Genomic DNA, 16,686 nt, shown 5'->3' on the forward strand with positions numbered 1-16,686 from the left:
GAAGGAAGCACTATAAATAATTCCACAGGGATAAGTACAAACTGGGTAAACCTGGACAAATGATCACCTTGTCTTTGGGGGGCTGGAGATGATGGGGGACAGGGAGGAGTCATCAAAATCATTCCATGCCACAATACATTTTCCTAGAGCAAGCTGTTGGCTGTCTTAGAAAAAAATAAGAAGATATACAAAGATATACAATCATACACACACACATGCATTTTTAAGGCCAACTTATGATATAATGTGGTGGAAAGTGGCTGGGGACTGAAAGCTCAGGAGAGCACACTCAGGAAAGTTGGGGCCTCTGGAACCAAACCTTAACGACACGAGGTCTGACTCTTCAGCGCAATGAGAGAAGTGAGCTCTGTTCATAACAAACTGCCCATATATGGATGACCTTGTTTTTTCATTATTATTTTTTAAAGGGAGAGGGACTTAAATATTTAAAACCTGAGATGACTGCTGTTGTCATCATAAATTGCTAAAACTCATCTCTGGAGAGCATGTCTAAAAAATAAACCCAAACAAAGGTTAAGAGCTAAAGTTTATTGAGCATCTGGTAAGCGTCATGCACTGTTCCAAGTGCTTTGCTGTATTACCCACATTTAACCCACATATCCGTCCTGTCAGATGGATACTATTCTAACCCCATTTAGTATCAGTAAACTGCCTAATACACTACAAACATACAACTATTCACTAAACTATTTATTGAAATACTAGAAGCAGCCCAAATGACCGACAACAGGGGAATGGATAAGCTATGATGGTATATCCGTACCCAACCATGGAACAGTATACAACCATTAAAAATTACATTAGTAAGCCCTGTCTGGGTAGGTCAGGTGGTTAGAGGATTGACCCAATATGCCAAGATTGTAAGTTCCTCCCTAGTCAGAACACATAAAAGAATCAACCAATGAATGCAAAAATAAGTAGAACAACAAATCAATGTTTCTCTTTCAAATCAATTTAAAAAAATTACAGTAACCACACAGGGCAAGAGGAAAAGGGTCATAGAAGAAAACAGGATACAAACTCTGGGTGGGTGGCTCAGTTGGCTGGAGCATCATCCCATACTCCAAAGGTTGCAGGTTTGATCCCCAGTGCGGGGCGGGGGGCACATATGGTGGTGGGAGCAGGGTGTTGGGGGGCTGCTGATTGATGTTTTTTTATCTCTCCCCCTTCTCTCTCTAGAATCAATCAAAAACAAACATATCCTGCAGTGAAGATCTAAAAAAAAAAGAAAAAAGAAAACAGGATACAAAAGTATAAGAAAACAACTTGGTAAAAAAACAGGAAAAACAAGACAAAGAAACTACATAAAAATGGTTGTTTGCTCTAGTAAGATATGGTTATTGTGCGCTTTTGTGTGTGCTTTACAGTTCCTATCTTAAGTCTCCTTATTCCCAACTGTACAGGTGAGGAGAGACTGAGCACAAGATCCAGCTGCCTCTCAGTATTAGCGAAGCGACATTTGAGGTGACTGCTGTAATGCTGGTATATCACTTCTAGCATTTTAAAACAAATTTACAGGATGCTGAGATGTGATGACCTGGCAACTGTGAAGGGAAAGGAAGCTGGATTTCGATCGTGTGAATCCTTATGCTTTTGCTTAGAGTCTAGAAATGGGTTCTGCTGACCTGTGAGGGGATGAAATGTCAGCAAACTGAGTCTAACTTGGCTGGCTCTGACATGAAAGACCAGTTTGGATCACTGGTGAGTCCTCAACATTTGTGTCATTTCTCCTTTTTCTGTACATTCAACCAGCAAAAAATTCTTATGCTTTAGATAGCAACTTTCTGAGAGAGGGACTGCATTATACCAAAATGTGAACACAAACTAATCCAAATCCTCCCTGAAGAACAATCACACACCATGATTAAAGGGCTTGGAAAATACTAAGGACCCTCTGAGAATGAGGACTGGGGCTTACTCGTCTCTGTCCCCGTAGCTCCTTGGTGTACTGCCTGGCACTCGGAAGGCACATCAATAAATAACTGCTGAACTGAATTTCTCCAACTGCTGTGCAGCAGATCTAGCTCAGCCACAGGGAACAGCAAAGCAGATGGGCTTATTACCCATTTCTTCAGAACAAAATAAATAAAATCGTGGGCACAGCATGAACCAGCGTCTGATCATAAGAATCAATTTTTCTTACTGTCAGAGATGTTTGCAACAAAACACAGAAATTGAGAGAACTGCTGACTTTTACTTTATGCCTCTACTGATGGGTTTAACTCTTGACTGCTCAAGCCCATTTAATAAAATAGGTAACCAAAAGGATAATTTCTCTTTGACTCTGGAATGAGACAAACTCAGAAGCTTGTAAACCACATGTAGTTGGCTTGACTCCTCTGTGCTTCTGGCATGCCACATGGGCAGGGACCTTCCTACGAATGTAGGGATGTGAGAGGCTGTGCGGTACAGTGGAAGGGGCCTGGCTTTCAGGTCCGGAAATGTCCCATGGTGACTGGAGAGGAACTTTTCTGAGTTATTTCCTTCTCTGTAAAATGGCTGTAACAATTATACTAACCTGATAAGGTTGCTTTCAGATTTAAATGAGTTAAAGTATTCGAGAATGCTTTGTAAATAGTAAAGCAGATACTGTTGTAATATACACACATACACAAACACATACATACACAATAGGCAAAGGATGGGAGTAGAGGAAGCCTAGTATTTGAAGAAAATGACTAGTTAACTTTCTCCCCTCTTAAACTAACCATAATATGGCTGTCATTTCAGTTCAATAAATATTTGGGTGGCTAGTAAGTACAACAAGCTGCACTAGATATTGGAGATACAAAGATATCCAACCTACCTAGGGCAACAAGTGCTATAAAAACAGTTCTTCAGTGCAGGTTCCAGCAGTGGGGTACTTCTTAGGTGGTAGTGTTTAAGAACAGGAGCCCACACTGGAGGTTAATAGGGCAAAATAATATTCATTTTTAACAGCTTTTTTGAGATATAATTTATATACCACATAATTCACCCATGTGAAGTATACAATTCAATGTTTTTTAGTATATTTACAGAGTGGTGTAGCCATCTTATTTCAGGAGGTTTTGGCCTCCCTGAAAGAAATTCGGTGTCCATTACTAGACACGCCCCATCTCCCCTACCCTCTCACCACCAGCCCTAGGCAAAGAAAGCCTGTTTTCTGTCTCTACAGATTTGCTGATTCTGGACATTTTATTATTTATTTTTTTAATTTAATTATTTTATTGTTGTTCAAGTACAGTTGTCTGCATTTCCCCACCACCACTCCACCCAACCCAGCCAAACTCACCTCCCTCCCTTGCTTCCACCCTCCCCCTTGGTTTTGTCCATGTGTCCTTTATAGTAGTTCCTGAAAACCCTTCCCTCGCATCGCCCCCTCCCCCGTCCCCTCTGGTTATTGTTAGATTGTTCTTAACTTCAATGTCTCTGGTTACATTTTGTTTGTTTTTTTCTTTTGTTGATTATGTTCCAGTTAAAGGTGAGATCATATGGTATTCTGGACTTTTTAGATAAATGAAATTGTACAACATATGGTCTTTTATGACTTAACATAAGTTTTCAAAGTTCATCATGTTGCAGCAGTCATTGGTACTTATTCCTATTTATGGCTAAAACGTATTTCATTCGATAGATATGTCACATTTTATTTATCCATTCCTCAGTTGGACATTTGGGTTGTTTCCGCTTTTAGGCTATTCATTATGAATAATGCTGCTATGAACATTTGTGTACAAGTTTTTGTGTGGATGTATGTTCTCATTTTTTTTGGATAGATAACTAGGAGTAGAATTCTGGGTCACATGGTAACTCTTGTTTAATATTTTGAGGAACCGACAAACTGTTTTTCCAAAGCAGCTGTATTATTTTATAATCCTATCAGCAGTGTACGAGGGTTTCAATTTCTTTGCATCCTCACCAATACTTACTCTTGTCTGTCTTTTTGATCACAGCCATTGTAGTGGGTGTGAAGTGGTGTCTCTGGTTTTGATTGACATTTTCCTAATGACTAATGGTGCTAAGCATTTTTTTTGTGCTTATTCACTATTTGTATACTCTTTTTAAAAATGTGTATTAAATCCTTTGCCTATTTCCATACTGGGTTATTTGTTTTTTTATTGCATTATAAGAATTCTTTCTTTAAATTTTTATTTTATTTTATGTATTTTTAGAGGGGAAGGGAAGGAGAGAGGGAGAGAAACATCAATGTATGGTTGCCTCTGGTGTGTCCCCTGCCGGGAACTGGCCTGCAACCTAGGCATGTGCCCCGACTGGGAATCGAACCTCGATCATGTGGTTTGCAGGCCCGTGCTCAATCCACTGAGCTACACCAGCCAGGGCATAAGAATTCTTTATATATTCTGGATACTAGTCCTTTATGATGAGATATGTGACTTGTAAGTATTTGATCACATTTTGTTGGTTACCTTTTCATTTTCTTGATGGTATCATTTGCAGCACAAAATTTTAATTTTTATATAGTCTCATGTATCCACATTTTCTTTTGTTGCTTATATTTTTAGTGTAAGTCTAAGAAACTACTATCTAACCCAAAGTCACTCATTTAAGAGTTTTATAGTTTTAGCTCTTAAATCTATAATTCATTTTGACTAATTTTTTATGGTATAAGTTAGGGTTTCAACCTCATTCTTTTGCATGTGGGCAAAATAATATTTATTTATTCAAAGATGACTGAGGCAATATTTCTAGGAGGCAGCCTAACACACAATTCAAAATCTATTCTCAAAAATATCTCCATGGCTGCAGAAGACTAATTCACATGTGAAAGAGAATGAGATAAGAATAGCTGATGTGCCCTGGCTGGTGTGCCTCAGTGGACTGAGTGCGGACTTCGAACCAAAGGGTCACCGATTCAGTTCTTGGTCAGGGCAGATGCCTGGGTTGTGGGCCAGGTCCCCAGTGAGGGGCTGCGTGAGAGGTGGCCAAACATTGGTGTTTCTCTTCCTGTCTTTCTCCTTTCTTTCCTCTTTCTCTAAAAATAAGTAAATAAAATCTTTAAAAAAAAAGAATAGCTGATGTACTTAGTGATATAAATTTGAATTACTTTTTCTTTTACACACTTTACAGAACACAAAATGGATGTGTTTGGGAAAGAATGGGGAGAAATCAGGTTTATGATGCTGGTTCAGGAGGAAACCAACATCACAACTATTCATCCACCCATTCGTTCATTATTTACTGAGCACCTAGTAAGCACTGAAATAGAGTGAGCAAAACCAGACCAAAATTTCTGCCCTCTCCATATGTATGGCAGAACATGGACCAAACACAAGCAAACCCACAAACAAATAAAATAAATAGTATTTCAGGTGGTGAAAAGTGCCATGAAAAAATTACAAGCAGAAAATGATAACTGGAAGTGGATGACAAGGGTCCCGAGGGAAAGAGTGTCTTGGGTGTGAAGCAGGAATGACACTCACCATGACGAACCTTTTGTACAACAGTGAAAGGTTAAGAGTGAGGGTTCCAGAGCCCGACTGCCTGTGTTTAGATCCTGGCTCCAGCCTTACAAGCTACGGGACTCAAGAATAAGCCTCTTAACTTCTCTGGGCTTCAATATCTTCAAATGTGAAATGGAAGCAACAGTCTATACATTTGAAGGATTAAATGAGTTAATATGTGTAAAACACTTAGAACAATACCTGGTAGGTGGGCAATAGAATTATTGGGAGGATCACTTCATAAATTATGTAACTGTTGTCTAACACTATGCTGTACACCTGAAACTCATATTAAATAATATCAAGTGTTATCTGTAATTGAAAAATAAAAGTTTAAAAATAACAATATCTGACAAGCAGTAAATAATCCATAAATGTTAGACACTACTGACAATTAGCATTCCTTCAAGAGTGTTGCTTTCTCAGAAATTAGCAAGTAACAAGTGCAGAGTCCCAAATGAGGTTTCAGCAAAAGCTTGAGCTTGTCAAGCATTGAGAAATACGCTTCCAAATTTCTGAAATGCCTAATCCATAATATGCAAGTTATCAGATGACACTGCTTGCAAGTTTCAGATAGTGTGACTATCATGGAATAAATCCTAATAGCTCTCATTCCAGAAAAAAATTACTGACTTTTACCAGGACCCAGAAATGGGATGTTTATTCACACTTTAGAGTGCTGGCACCCATTTCTAATTTTTTCTCCAAGAATCACTCAACTGGCAACTAAACTTCTTCACTGCTTTGTCTTATTCCTAGAAGTAACTGAGCCTGTGTTCAAATGATGTGACCATTCTCTCTTACACAAGAGTGCTGGAGGGTGTTTTCATTCCTTAAGGACTGCAAAGGGTCAAATAAATCCACCTATTAGTATTCTGCTAATTTTGACAAACATTATTTATCAACATGTAACAAGTTTTGTAAATTTTTAAAAAGATTTTATCTCTCTCTCTGTATTTTTTAGAGAGAGGGGAAAAGAGGGAGAAACAGGGAGAAAGAAACATTGATGTGTGAGAGAAACATCCATCGGTTGCCTCTCGCATGCCCCTCCCTGAGGACCTAGCCCACAACCAGGCATGTGCCCGGACTGAGAATCGAACTGGCAGTCCTTTTGGTTAGCAGGCTGGCACTCAATCCACTGAGCCGCACCAGGCAGAGCAAGTTTTGTAATTCTTATAGTCATATAATTCCACTTTGGAGAACATATCTGAGGACATCAGTGCACCCTGTACCCCTTCCCCTACCAAAGTAATTTGTCCAAAGTGATTCACAGCAGTGTCACTAATAAAACAATGACAGAGCCAACCTGAATGTCTGTCAATTACAGAATGAGCAAAACATTGTGTCTCAACCTGGGAAAACCTATGTGGCCAGCAATTATACATGGTAATAGTAATAAATAATAATAGCAATCATTTTCTGAGCACCAACTATCAATGAGGTATGATGCTGGGGGCTTTTATATATATTATTTCAATGAAAATATTTTTGTGAGATAGTTTCTAGCTTACAAGCAAGAAAATGGGCTCAGAAAGGTCCAAGCAGCTCTACAAAGCTGGTATTCGCACTCAGATCTGATGTAGTGTTTACCTTTCTGTTGTCTATTATATCAAGCAGCTGTGTTAGTAAAAGCAAATGCGTATCTAAAATAATGGCTAACATTCATTGAGCATTTACCATATGCCAGGTACTGTTGTAAGCACTATATATCATTTGATTTATATAAAAGCCTTTTTTAGAGATAAACTGAGTCATAAGAAAAAAAGAAACTCACCCCAAAAAGTTAATTAAGGGTACAGCTAAAATTTAAAGCCAGGCATCTGACTCCAGAGCTCCCCAGTTTTAAACATTTCACTAAGGCTATCTTCCATAAATTAATATTAAGTTTTTAAAAACCAAGGTTCAAAATAGAATGCTTAATTTTAGTAGTTAAGGGTTTAATGTTGCCTATTTTCATGTGAAGTTGCTCACTTCACTGAGGCACTGCTCTGGTTCAAGTCCTTGCCATCATTCACAATCGTTGGTCTCCCGGTCCATCCACCCAGCAAATACGTACAGAGTGCCTACTATGTGTCACACAGTGTTTCAGAGACTGAGGACGCAAGGACAACCAGATACAGACATCACCCTAACTATACTCCCAGCAGGCTCCTCTCTGCCTGCAAAGCTGTTATCTGGGCTGTCCTCATGGGTCCTCATGTGTTGGTGCTCAGTTCAAGTGTCACCTCCTAGAGAGGCCAGAGGCCACGTCCACCTTCTTCCCCTGGTCCAGTGCTGCCACTGTTTGCTGTCTGACTTTTCAACTAGAATGAAAGACTCATGAGGGCAGAGGCGATGACTGCCTTATTTACTTCCTTTATCTAGAGTTTAGAGGAGTGCTTGACATAGACCTTGTAATTATTTGCTGAATAAATTAAACTTTCCCTATTTTTAGTTTCTCTCTCTCCTGCACAGTGGTGGCAAAATGATCTTTTCACAGCAACGAATCTTGCAATGCCTGAAAACTTCTATAGCTCCTAGTTGTGTACAGCTTGTCAAATTCCACTTTTTTTTCACTTTGTATTCAATGCCCCTCCCCACCTGACATGGGTATAACCTCTTCTCCAAAGTATCAGAGAAGCAATGAAATTAAATGGTTAGGAGTGTGGGCTAAAGTTTCAGCTCCAATACCTACTAACTTACCAGACAACTGACCTTGGACAGATCTGGGCCTCAGCTTTCTATTAAATGTGTCAATAATACAGCTCCCAAATCAAAGGGATATTGTGAGAATTAAGCTAGTTACTAGATCAAAAGTATTGAGAATCATTCCTGGCACAAAATAATAAATGCTATTTATTCCTGTCATAAGCCTTGGACTTCATTCAAGTCACACCAATCTACTCCTTTCCTAAACAAGCCATGTTCTTTCACACACTCCCTTTCCTTTTCTTACATGTGTTATTTTGTAAGTTGACCACAGACTCACTATGACTGAATATGTTGACTAATGTGAAGTTCTTTAAAGCAAAAATTATATCTACAATTCTTTATAAGGTATGAAATGCTGATTTGCTTGATAAATGTGAAACCAGGATCATTAGCTAAATGTAGTCCTTTTAATAGTTTGTACTTACATAAGAAAGTTCAAGGTGAACTTTAAAGTTTATTTGGTTTTCCTTTTCTATTCATTTAAATGCTGACTTCTAAGAATAACTGAAGGATTAGAAAGCTTTCCCCTCTGCCATCTTCCACCTACTCCTTTCTCACCATCATGCACAGCAATAATGCCGTAAGTACTGCCCTGGGGCAGTCAAAGTGATCCTTAAATACTATGTTAAATGTGTTCGCTATTATTACCACTAGTAATACTGATAGATCTTGCCTCTGCCAGTAATTACTGGCAGGAACTTGCCCAATAACATGGAGAAACACTGTTTTTTTCTGGTCCTCCTCCCCCTATCCCTTTCAGGGAGAAATGTGGAACTTCACAAGTTAGAGAGAACATATTATCTATTTCTCAACTGGAAACAGGTGAAAAATAAATGTCAACGTTGTAAATAAAACAAGATTGGTGGGTATTTTAAAGTTTGGAATATTCTGAGGGCGTGGTAGTTTTGGGTGGTTTGCCAAAGGGATGAAATTGGATCTGTTCAAGGATACTGGGTTCTCAGAAACCTAGGAAAGGCAGGATGAGGAACATGCTTTTCAACACATCGCCTTGGGCAGATTTCGTACCTATGAAAGACACCTGCAGGGCCAGGATCCTTCCCTATCCTCACTGTTCTAGCCCAATTCCAGCATATTATAGAGGAGGTAATCATGAATTATACTGTGTCCTGGCTTAGGAACAACCATTACGTGTATTATGTTGAAGACTTTTTGGAAGGTGTCTCATTCATAAGCTAGTGCCTGCAGAGAGCTATAAGCAGTTCCCTCTGGAGAGGATTTGTCAAGAAGTATGTCCTGAGTTTTGCAGTAAGAAGCCAACCTCACTGAAATGAGTATTGTGGAATACTTGGCCAAATTCTCAGATCCAAATCTGGGTTAAGCAATAAATAACATAAGGACAAGAAAATAAGCTGAAACTACATAGAAACGGGAGTGCTTGGAGACTGAGATAGCTGGAGTCAGACACACAAAGATCTGAAACCAGACTCTTGACTTCCCTCCTCTGAGTGCCTTTCTCCCAACACTCTAGGGCTGCCTTTCTCCCAACACTCTTAGGGCAACTAGGTCTCAGCTTAGCTCTCACCACTGACTATCTGTTGTGAAGATGCCCCCATCCTCAACCTGATTCATTTTCTTCTCTTCATAGCTTTTAACCACTATCTGAAATTATCTTATTGATTCTTTATTGTCTCTCTCTCTCTTAAAAGAACATAAACTCCATGAAATATTTCACTCATGTCATGCTCACTAGAGTATACCTAGGGCCTAGCATAAAATGTGTGGTACATGGTAAGATAAATATTTATTAAACAAATAGGGCTATTGTGTGAGGATTCAATGCGGAATAAATTAACTACTTACATGCCCACCTACCTACCTCTGTGTCTGGTACAGAACTGCTATACAGCGACATTAATAAATATTATAAAAGATACTGTTACCGGTCAGAAAATAGTCACTGAACAACTTGGATATGTCTCATAGCACAAGAGAAACCAGGAGTATAAAAATATGATTCTTCTAGGAGGCAAAGGGAAAATCAGCTAATGACTGATAGCAGACTTCTGGCCAAGATGGAGGCGTAGGTAGACATACTGTGCCTCCTCACACAATCAAAATATGGACAACAACAATTTAGAAACAAAATAACAACAGAAATTGAACTGTATGGAAGTTTGACAACCAAGGAGTTAAAATATACACATTCACCCAGACCGGTAGGAAAGGCAGAGTCAAGCAGCAGGGCAGAGAGGGGTCACGGCAAAAAAAGCGATGGCACTGGGCACCCAAGGCTGCAGCGGGCGGACCTGGGGCCTGCAGGTGTTGGCTGACAGACCCTGGGAGTGGAGTGGCAACAGGCAGACCCAGCAAGGTGGTGATTGTGAAACAGTGCATGGGGCTCAGAGCAGCTGGCTGACTGGGCAGTCCCACATTCGCATGCAGATAAACCAGACGAACTGTGGAGTGAGACAGCCCGCATAACCCAGGGTCCCAGTGCGGGGAAACAAAGCCTCAAACACCAACTGAAAACACCTGAAGGGATTGAGGTGCAGGGAGAGACTCCCAGCCTCACAGGAGAGTTCGTTGGAGAGACTCACAGGGTCCTAGAATGCACACAAACCCACCCACCCGGGAATCAGCACCAGAAGGGCCCAATTTGCTTGTGGGAAGCAGCAGAGGGGACTGAAATCCGAGAGTGGAACAAATGTCATTGCCCCTCTCTGACCCTGCCCCCACATACAGCGTCACAACACAGCGACTGGGTTGCTTTGCCCAAGTGAACACCTAAGGCTCCGCCTCTCGCTATGTAACAGGCGCAACAAGACTAAAAAAAATGGCCCAAATGGAAGAACAGATCAAAGCTTCAGAACAAATACAACTAAGTGAAGAGATAGCCAACCTATCAGATGCACAGTTCAAAGCACTGGTGATCAGGATGCTCACAGAATTGGTTGAATTTAGTCACAAATTAGAGGAACAAATGAAGGCTACACTAAGTGAAATGAAGGAAAATGCACAGGAAACCAATGGGGATGGAAAGAAAACTGGGACTCAAATCAATGGAGTGGATCGGAAGGAAGAAAGAAACAACCAAACAGAAAAGAAAGAAGAAACAAGAATTTTAAAAAATGAGGAGAGGCCTGGGAACCTCCAGGACATCTTTAAACATTCCAACATCTGAATTATAGGGGTACCAGAAGGGGAAAAGGAAGTGCAACAAATGGAAAACTTACTTGAACAAATAGTAAAGAAGAATTTCCCCAATTTAGCAAAGGAAATAGACTTCCAGGAAGTCCAGGAAGCTCAGACAGTCCCAAAGAAGATGGACCCAAAGGAGGAACACACTAAGGCACATCATAATTATATTACCCAAGATTAAAATGAAGGAGAGAATCCCAGAAGCGGCAAAAGGTAAGGAGACAGTAACCTACAAAGGAGTTCCCATCAGACTATCAGCTGATTTCTCAAAAGAGACCTTCCAGGCAAGAAGGGGCTGGAAAGAAGTATTCCAAGTCATGAAAGGCAAGGACCTACACCCAAGATTGCTCTATCCAGCAAAGCTTTCATTTAGAATGGAAGGGCAAATAACGTGCTTCTCAGATAAGGTCAAGTTAAAGAAGTTCATCCTCACCAAGCCCTTATTATATGACATGTTAAAGGGCCTTACCTAAGAAAAAGAAGATAAAAAACACATATAGTAAAATGACAGCAAACTCACAATTATTAACAACCATGCCTAAAACAAAAACAAAAACAAACTAAGCAAACAACTAGAACAGGAACAGAACCACAGAAATGAAGATCACATGGAGGGTTTGCAACAGGGGAGTGGGAGGAAGAGAGAGGGGGAAAAGGTACAGAGAATAAGTAGCATAGATGGTAGGCAGAAAATAGACGGGGGCAGGGGGTAAAAATAGTATGGGAAATGTAGAAGCTAAAGAACTTATGACACATGAACACAAACTAAAGGGGGGGAATGCAGGTGGGAGGGGGTGTGCAGGGTGGAGGGGAATGAGGGGGGAAATGGGACAACTGTAATCAATAAAATATATTTTTAAAAAAAGACTGCCCTGGCTGGTGTAGCTCAGTGGATTGAGCGCGGGTCTGCGAACGACATGATCACAGTTCGATTCCCAGTCAGGGCACATGCCTGGGTTGCAGGCCAGTTCCCGTTCCCGGCAGGGGTCGCATGAGAGGCAACCATACATTGATATTTCTCTTTCTCTCTCTCTCTCCTTCCCTTCCCCTCTAAGATAAATAGATAAAATCTTTAAAAAAATTAAAAATAAAAAAAGACTGATAGCAACTTGAATGCTAACTTGAAGTCCGCTAATAAGGAAAAGCAGTTATGTTATTGAAAAATTTCTTTAGTCAGTGTTCAGAATATAGAAAACTCCTAGAACCTGCCTAATCCCATGCTGATGTTGATGACAAGGGAAAACATGGAAGAGTTCTTGTGGTGTAGGCAAAGTAGAGAATGGTTCTGCATTTTTTTCCACAAAGTCAATGAAAGACTTCTGGTCTATCTTTCTCACAGGGAGCAAGGTGGGGCAATTCCCTAACAAAGTGACCCCATTCCCCACATGTTGTATGTAAACCCAGTCACACCACTCCTGCCCCTCCTCGACTTTTTGTGGAACAGCAAGGGTGCTGCCACATGGAACTGAAAGCAACCAAGACTTCCTTTCTCCACAGTGTTGCAGTTACAGCTGTGGTCATGCTAGACACATTTTGGGAAAAACACTGAAGAATCAGACTTTTAAGGTCTCTTTCAGCATTGCATTTCCATGAAATCTTATCTGTACAGAGATTCAAAAAATTACCAAACTGCTTCTGCAATATTTTGAGCATAGTTTTTGTTTCAAAAGTTGGAAAAGAGGATATTTAGTTAAGATAGTGGTTTTCAAACTATTTTTAAAGTAGAAGACTACTTTTTTGTATATGAAATTTTATATACTCTTTAATATAATAAAGAGCTAAATGTGGCACTCCTCTGGTTACAGCTGGGGCAAAGGGCCAGGGCTCTATCCTCTCTCAGCTTTCCCCTTGGCCTCTGAAGGGGCCCCTGACATCTCTGAGAAACACAGCTGGTTAAGTGAAAGGGAAAGGAAGCTAATATTTAGATAAATAAATAAATAAATGGGGGAGACTTCCCTTAATGTGGAGGAAGAGGTAGAGTTGGAAAGTTACCATTTTGTAACCATCACAGTAAAAAGTTGGGTTTGAACAAGAATCACCAATGGATACTTGACCTCGGAGGACCAGTTGATGAGAAGCAGGATATTTAGCCTTGGCTGATATGGCTCAGTGGATTGAGGGCTGGACTGCAAACTCAAGGGTTGTGGGTTTGAGTCCCAGTCCAGGCAAATGCCTGGGCTGCAGGCCAGGTCCCCCAGTAGGGAGCATGTGAAAGGCAACCACACACTGATGTTTCTCTTCATCTCTCCCTCCCTTCCTCTCTCTCAAAAAATAAATAAATAAATAAAGTCCTTTTTTTAAAAAAGCAAATACCTCAAATGTCTCTCTAAATTGCTTAAAAGTGAGAAAAAACTGCTTATCAGGGCATAAACATCACTGGTAGACTTCAAAAGTGTGAATGTCATATAAGATAAAGAAAGGCTGAGGAAGTATTCCTGGTTAAAAGATAAAGGAGACATGACATCTCAATACAATATATGATCCTTGACTGGATTATGTACTGGAGGGGAAAAAAATACCATGGAGGACATTATTGGGACAACTGACAATACTTGGAATATGGATTATCAATTTGATAAAAGTCCTGAATCAGTGTTAAAGTTCCTGAATTTGAAAACTGTACAGTGGTTATGTAAGAGAATGTCCTTGTTCTTTGGAAACATATATTGGAAGTATTTGGCCTAAAGGGAACATGATATGTGGCCTGCTCTTAAATAATTCACAAAAAATACATAATACAGAGTACTTATATATAAAGAGACAGCAGTGGTTCTCAAAGTGGGATCCCTGAAGAAACAACAGCATTACCCAGGAACTTGCTACAAATATAAAATCTTGGGCCTCATCCCAGAACTACTAAAAAACAGCTACCTGGAGTGGGCCCAGTAGTCTATTTTAACAAGCCCTCCAGGGGATTCCACACTAAAATTTGAAAACCACTGGTACAGTGAAACAAATGTGGTGAAATGTTAAAATTAGTAAATCTGGGCAGATGATTCATAGGCCTTCTATACTACTGAAATTTTTCTGTAAGTTTGAAATTGTTTCAAAATAAAAATTAACAATAACAACAAAAGGATTATCCTGCAGTAATTCACATACCGATGCAGAGAGGAAGAGACTTTGGAGGCAAATCACTGGACTTGCAGTAACCTTCACAGGAAGTGATGGGTTTTGGAACTAAGGTGGCTACAGCTCCACTGTAGAGTGAAGAGTGGGATGTCTGTACAGTCTTCAAACAACAAATCTTCTTGCAGAAAATTTGGGAACCAAACATACTGACCTGAATAGGAGAGTCCGGCAATCTCTATAAAGAGGTCTTCTTCAGAAAAGCTTTCGGGGAGCATGAGGAAAGCAGCAGTCACAGCACTCCTCAGATTTTTATCTAGGGCTGACCTGAGAATGACATTCTCATTCATTGCTATGATTTTCACCTGAAAAAGGGAGAACGTTCAGAAAAAAAATTCCAGAAGAGTATGGCTCAGCCTACGGGGCTTATAATGGAACATGCTATAAAACTGTCCCAAACTTAGCCCTAAAGATCTTGGAATATTAGGCCAGTTGGCACCAAATAATTATTCTAATAAGCAATCCCAGAACCTCCTGTTTTGTACCAAATCAGAGAAATCATGACACAGGAAAAAAAAATTTTTAATCTCTTAAATGAGGTTTTAAAAAGAAGTGAGTAGAAATGAAGTAAACATCCTTTTGGAAATTTAATTTTTATTTTATAATCTCATTGTTCACTTAATTTTATGATAGACTAATGCAAAATTTTAATTTTTTATTTAGAACTCAACTGTTATACTACTCACATATAACCTGAGTAGTTCACACTCTATTTTGAACTGATTTTGAATTTGACTAAGGAAAAAGGAAAGAAAATTAGCTACAGTAGAAAGAGCATGGGTTTGGACTATAGGTATGGGCTTAAGACCAGGTATTTACTAGCCATGTGAATTTGGGCAAATTACTAAACTTGTCATCTATAAAATAGGGATAACAGACATGCATCAAAGAATTGTTACAAAGATTGAATGAGATAATAAATGTCAAGTGCCTAATGTACTAGTGAATGCTTTGATCAATAAATCTTTCTCTTGAATATACAGCAGAGGCTGCTGTCCTTGACCTTCCCCAAATTCATGAAAATATACATTGCTGTAGTCTGTTTGGAGATTCTAAGTTTTAAAGACTGCACTGTAGTTAAGAGAATGTGTTCAAGTCCCAGCTCTATCTCTTACTAGTTCTGTGACTATGGGCATAATGTGTTATCAGTAAAATGGGGTTAATAACAGAATCACGCTTATAGATTGCTGGGAAGATTAAATGAGATATTACACATGAACCCTTAGCTGAAGTAAGATTCCGTATGTGTTTCTTGGGGCATACTGAGTTTCTCTAGGACAGAGGTTCTCACTTTCAGCAAGCCCCAGAATCCCCTAAAGGGCTTGTTAAAACACGTATTATGAGGCCATTCTCCAGAGTTTCTGATTCAGAAGGTCTGGATATGACCTGAAAATGTACCTTTCTAACAAGTTCCGAGTTAATGTATGTGCTGCTGGTCCAGGGGCCCCATTATGAGAACCATGGCTCTAAGTTATATACTTAGAAGCAGAACTGCCAAACTGCTCTTTGAAACAGTTGTGCCAATTTACACTCTTGCCATAATTTTTTTTAAAACCATCATACTCCTTCTCTTGATTTTCTAGAAGTCCCTGACAAGGACTCTAGAAATCTCAAATGTATCCACCATCTCTAAACCATTTAGTGCCACCACCAAATATTCCTCCTGTCCTAGAAAACAGGGCTTACATTACCTTTTATTTGTCAAATACAGATAACTTGTTTTTTAAACTGTATTTCATTGATTATGCTATTGCACTTGTCTCATTTTTTTCTCCTTTATCACCCTCAACCCTGCAACGCCCCCCCGCTCTGTTAGTTTGTCCATGGGTCAAACATTTAAGTTCTTTGGCTTCTTCATTTCTTGTACTATTCTTAACCTCCCCCTGTGTATTTGGTACCTACCAATTATGCTTCTTATCCCCTGTACTTTCCTCCCCATTCTCCCCATTCTCCCCCTCCCCACTGATAGCCCTCCATTTCTGTGTTTCTGTTCCTGTTCAGTTGTTTGCTTAGTTTGGGCTGTGTGTGTGTGTTAGAGGTTCAGCTGTTGACAGTTGCATAATGTCATTTTACTGTTCATAGTTTTTTAAAGTATGTTTTATTGATTATGCTAATAGTTTCTCCAATTTCCCCTCTTCCCTGTACCCCCCCAACCCTCTAGCTTTGCCCCCCACCCTTAGTTCATGTCCGTAAGTCATGCATATAAGTTCTGACTTCTCAGTTTCCTATACCATTCTTAACC

General features: G+C 39.7%; 1 protein-coding gene across 4 annotated transcripts in view; it reads right to left on the reverse strand.

The window, feature by feature from the left end:
* The window catches only part of TAMM41 (TAM41 mitochondrial translocator assembly and maintenance homolog), a 55,886-nt gene that overhangs the window by 24,979 nt on the left and 14,221 nt on the right, over positions 1-16,686 (reverse strand). For all 4 annotated transcript variants that reach the window (XM_037050749.1, XM_037050743.1, XM_037050754.1 and 1 more), the window contains one exon: positions 14,599-14,749. In XM_037050749.1, the coding sequence (XP_036906644.1) occupies positions 14,599-14,749 (151 nt within the window). The remainder of the gene's footprint in view (positions 1-14,598; positions 14,750-16,686) is intronic.

The sequence above is a fragment of the Sturnira hondurensis genome, unplaced genomic scaffold (genome assembly GCF_014824575.4).
Source record: "Sturnira hondurensis isolate 20B ecotype Veracruz unplaced genomic scaffold, ASM1482457v3 Scaffold0000867, whole genome shotgun sequence".
Taxonomy (NCBI): domain Eukaryota; kingdom Metazoa; phylum Chordata; class Mammalia; order Chiroptera; family Phyllostomidae; genus Sturnira; species Sturnira hondurensis.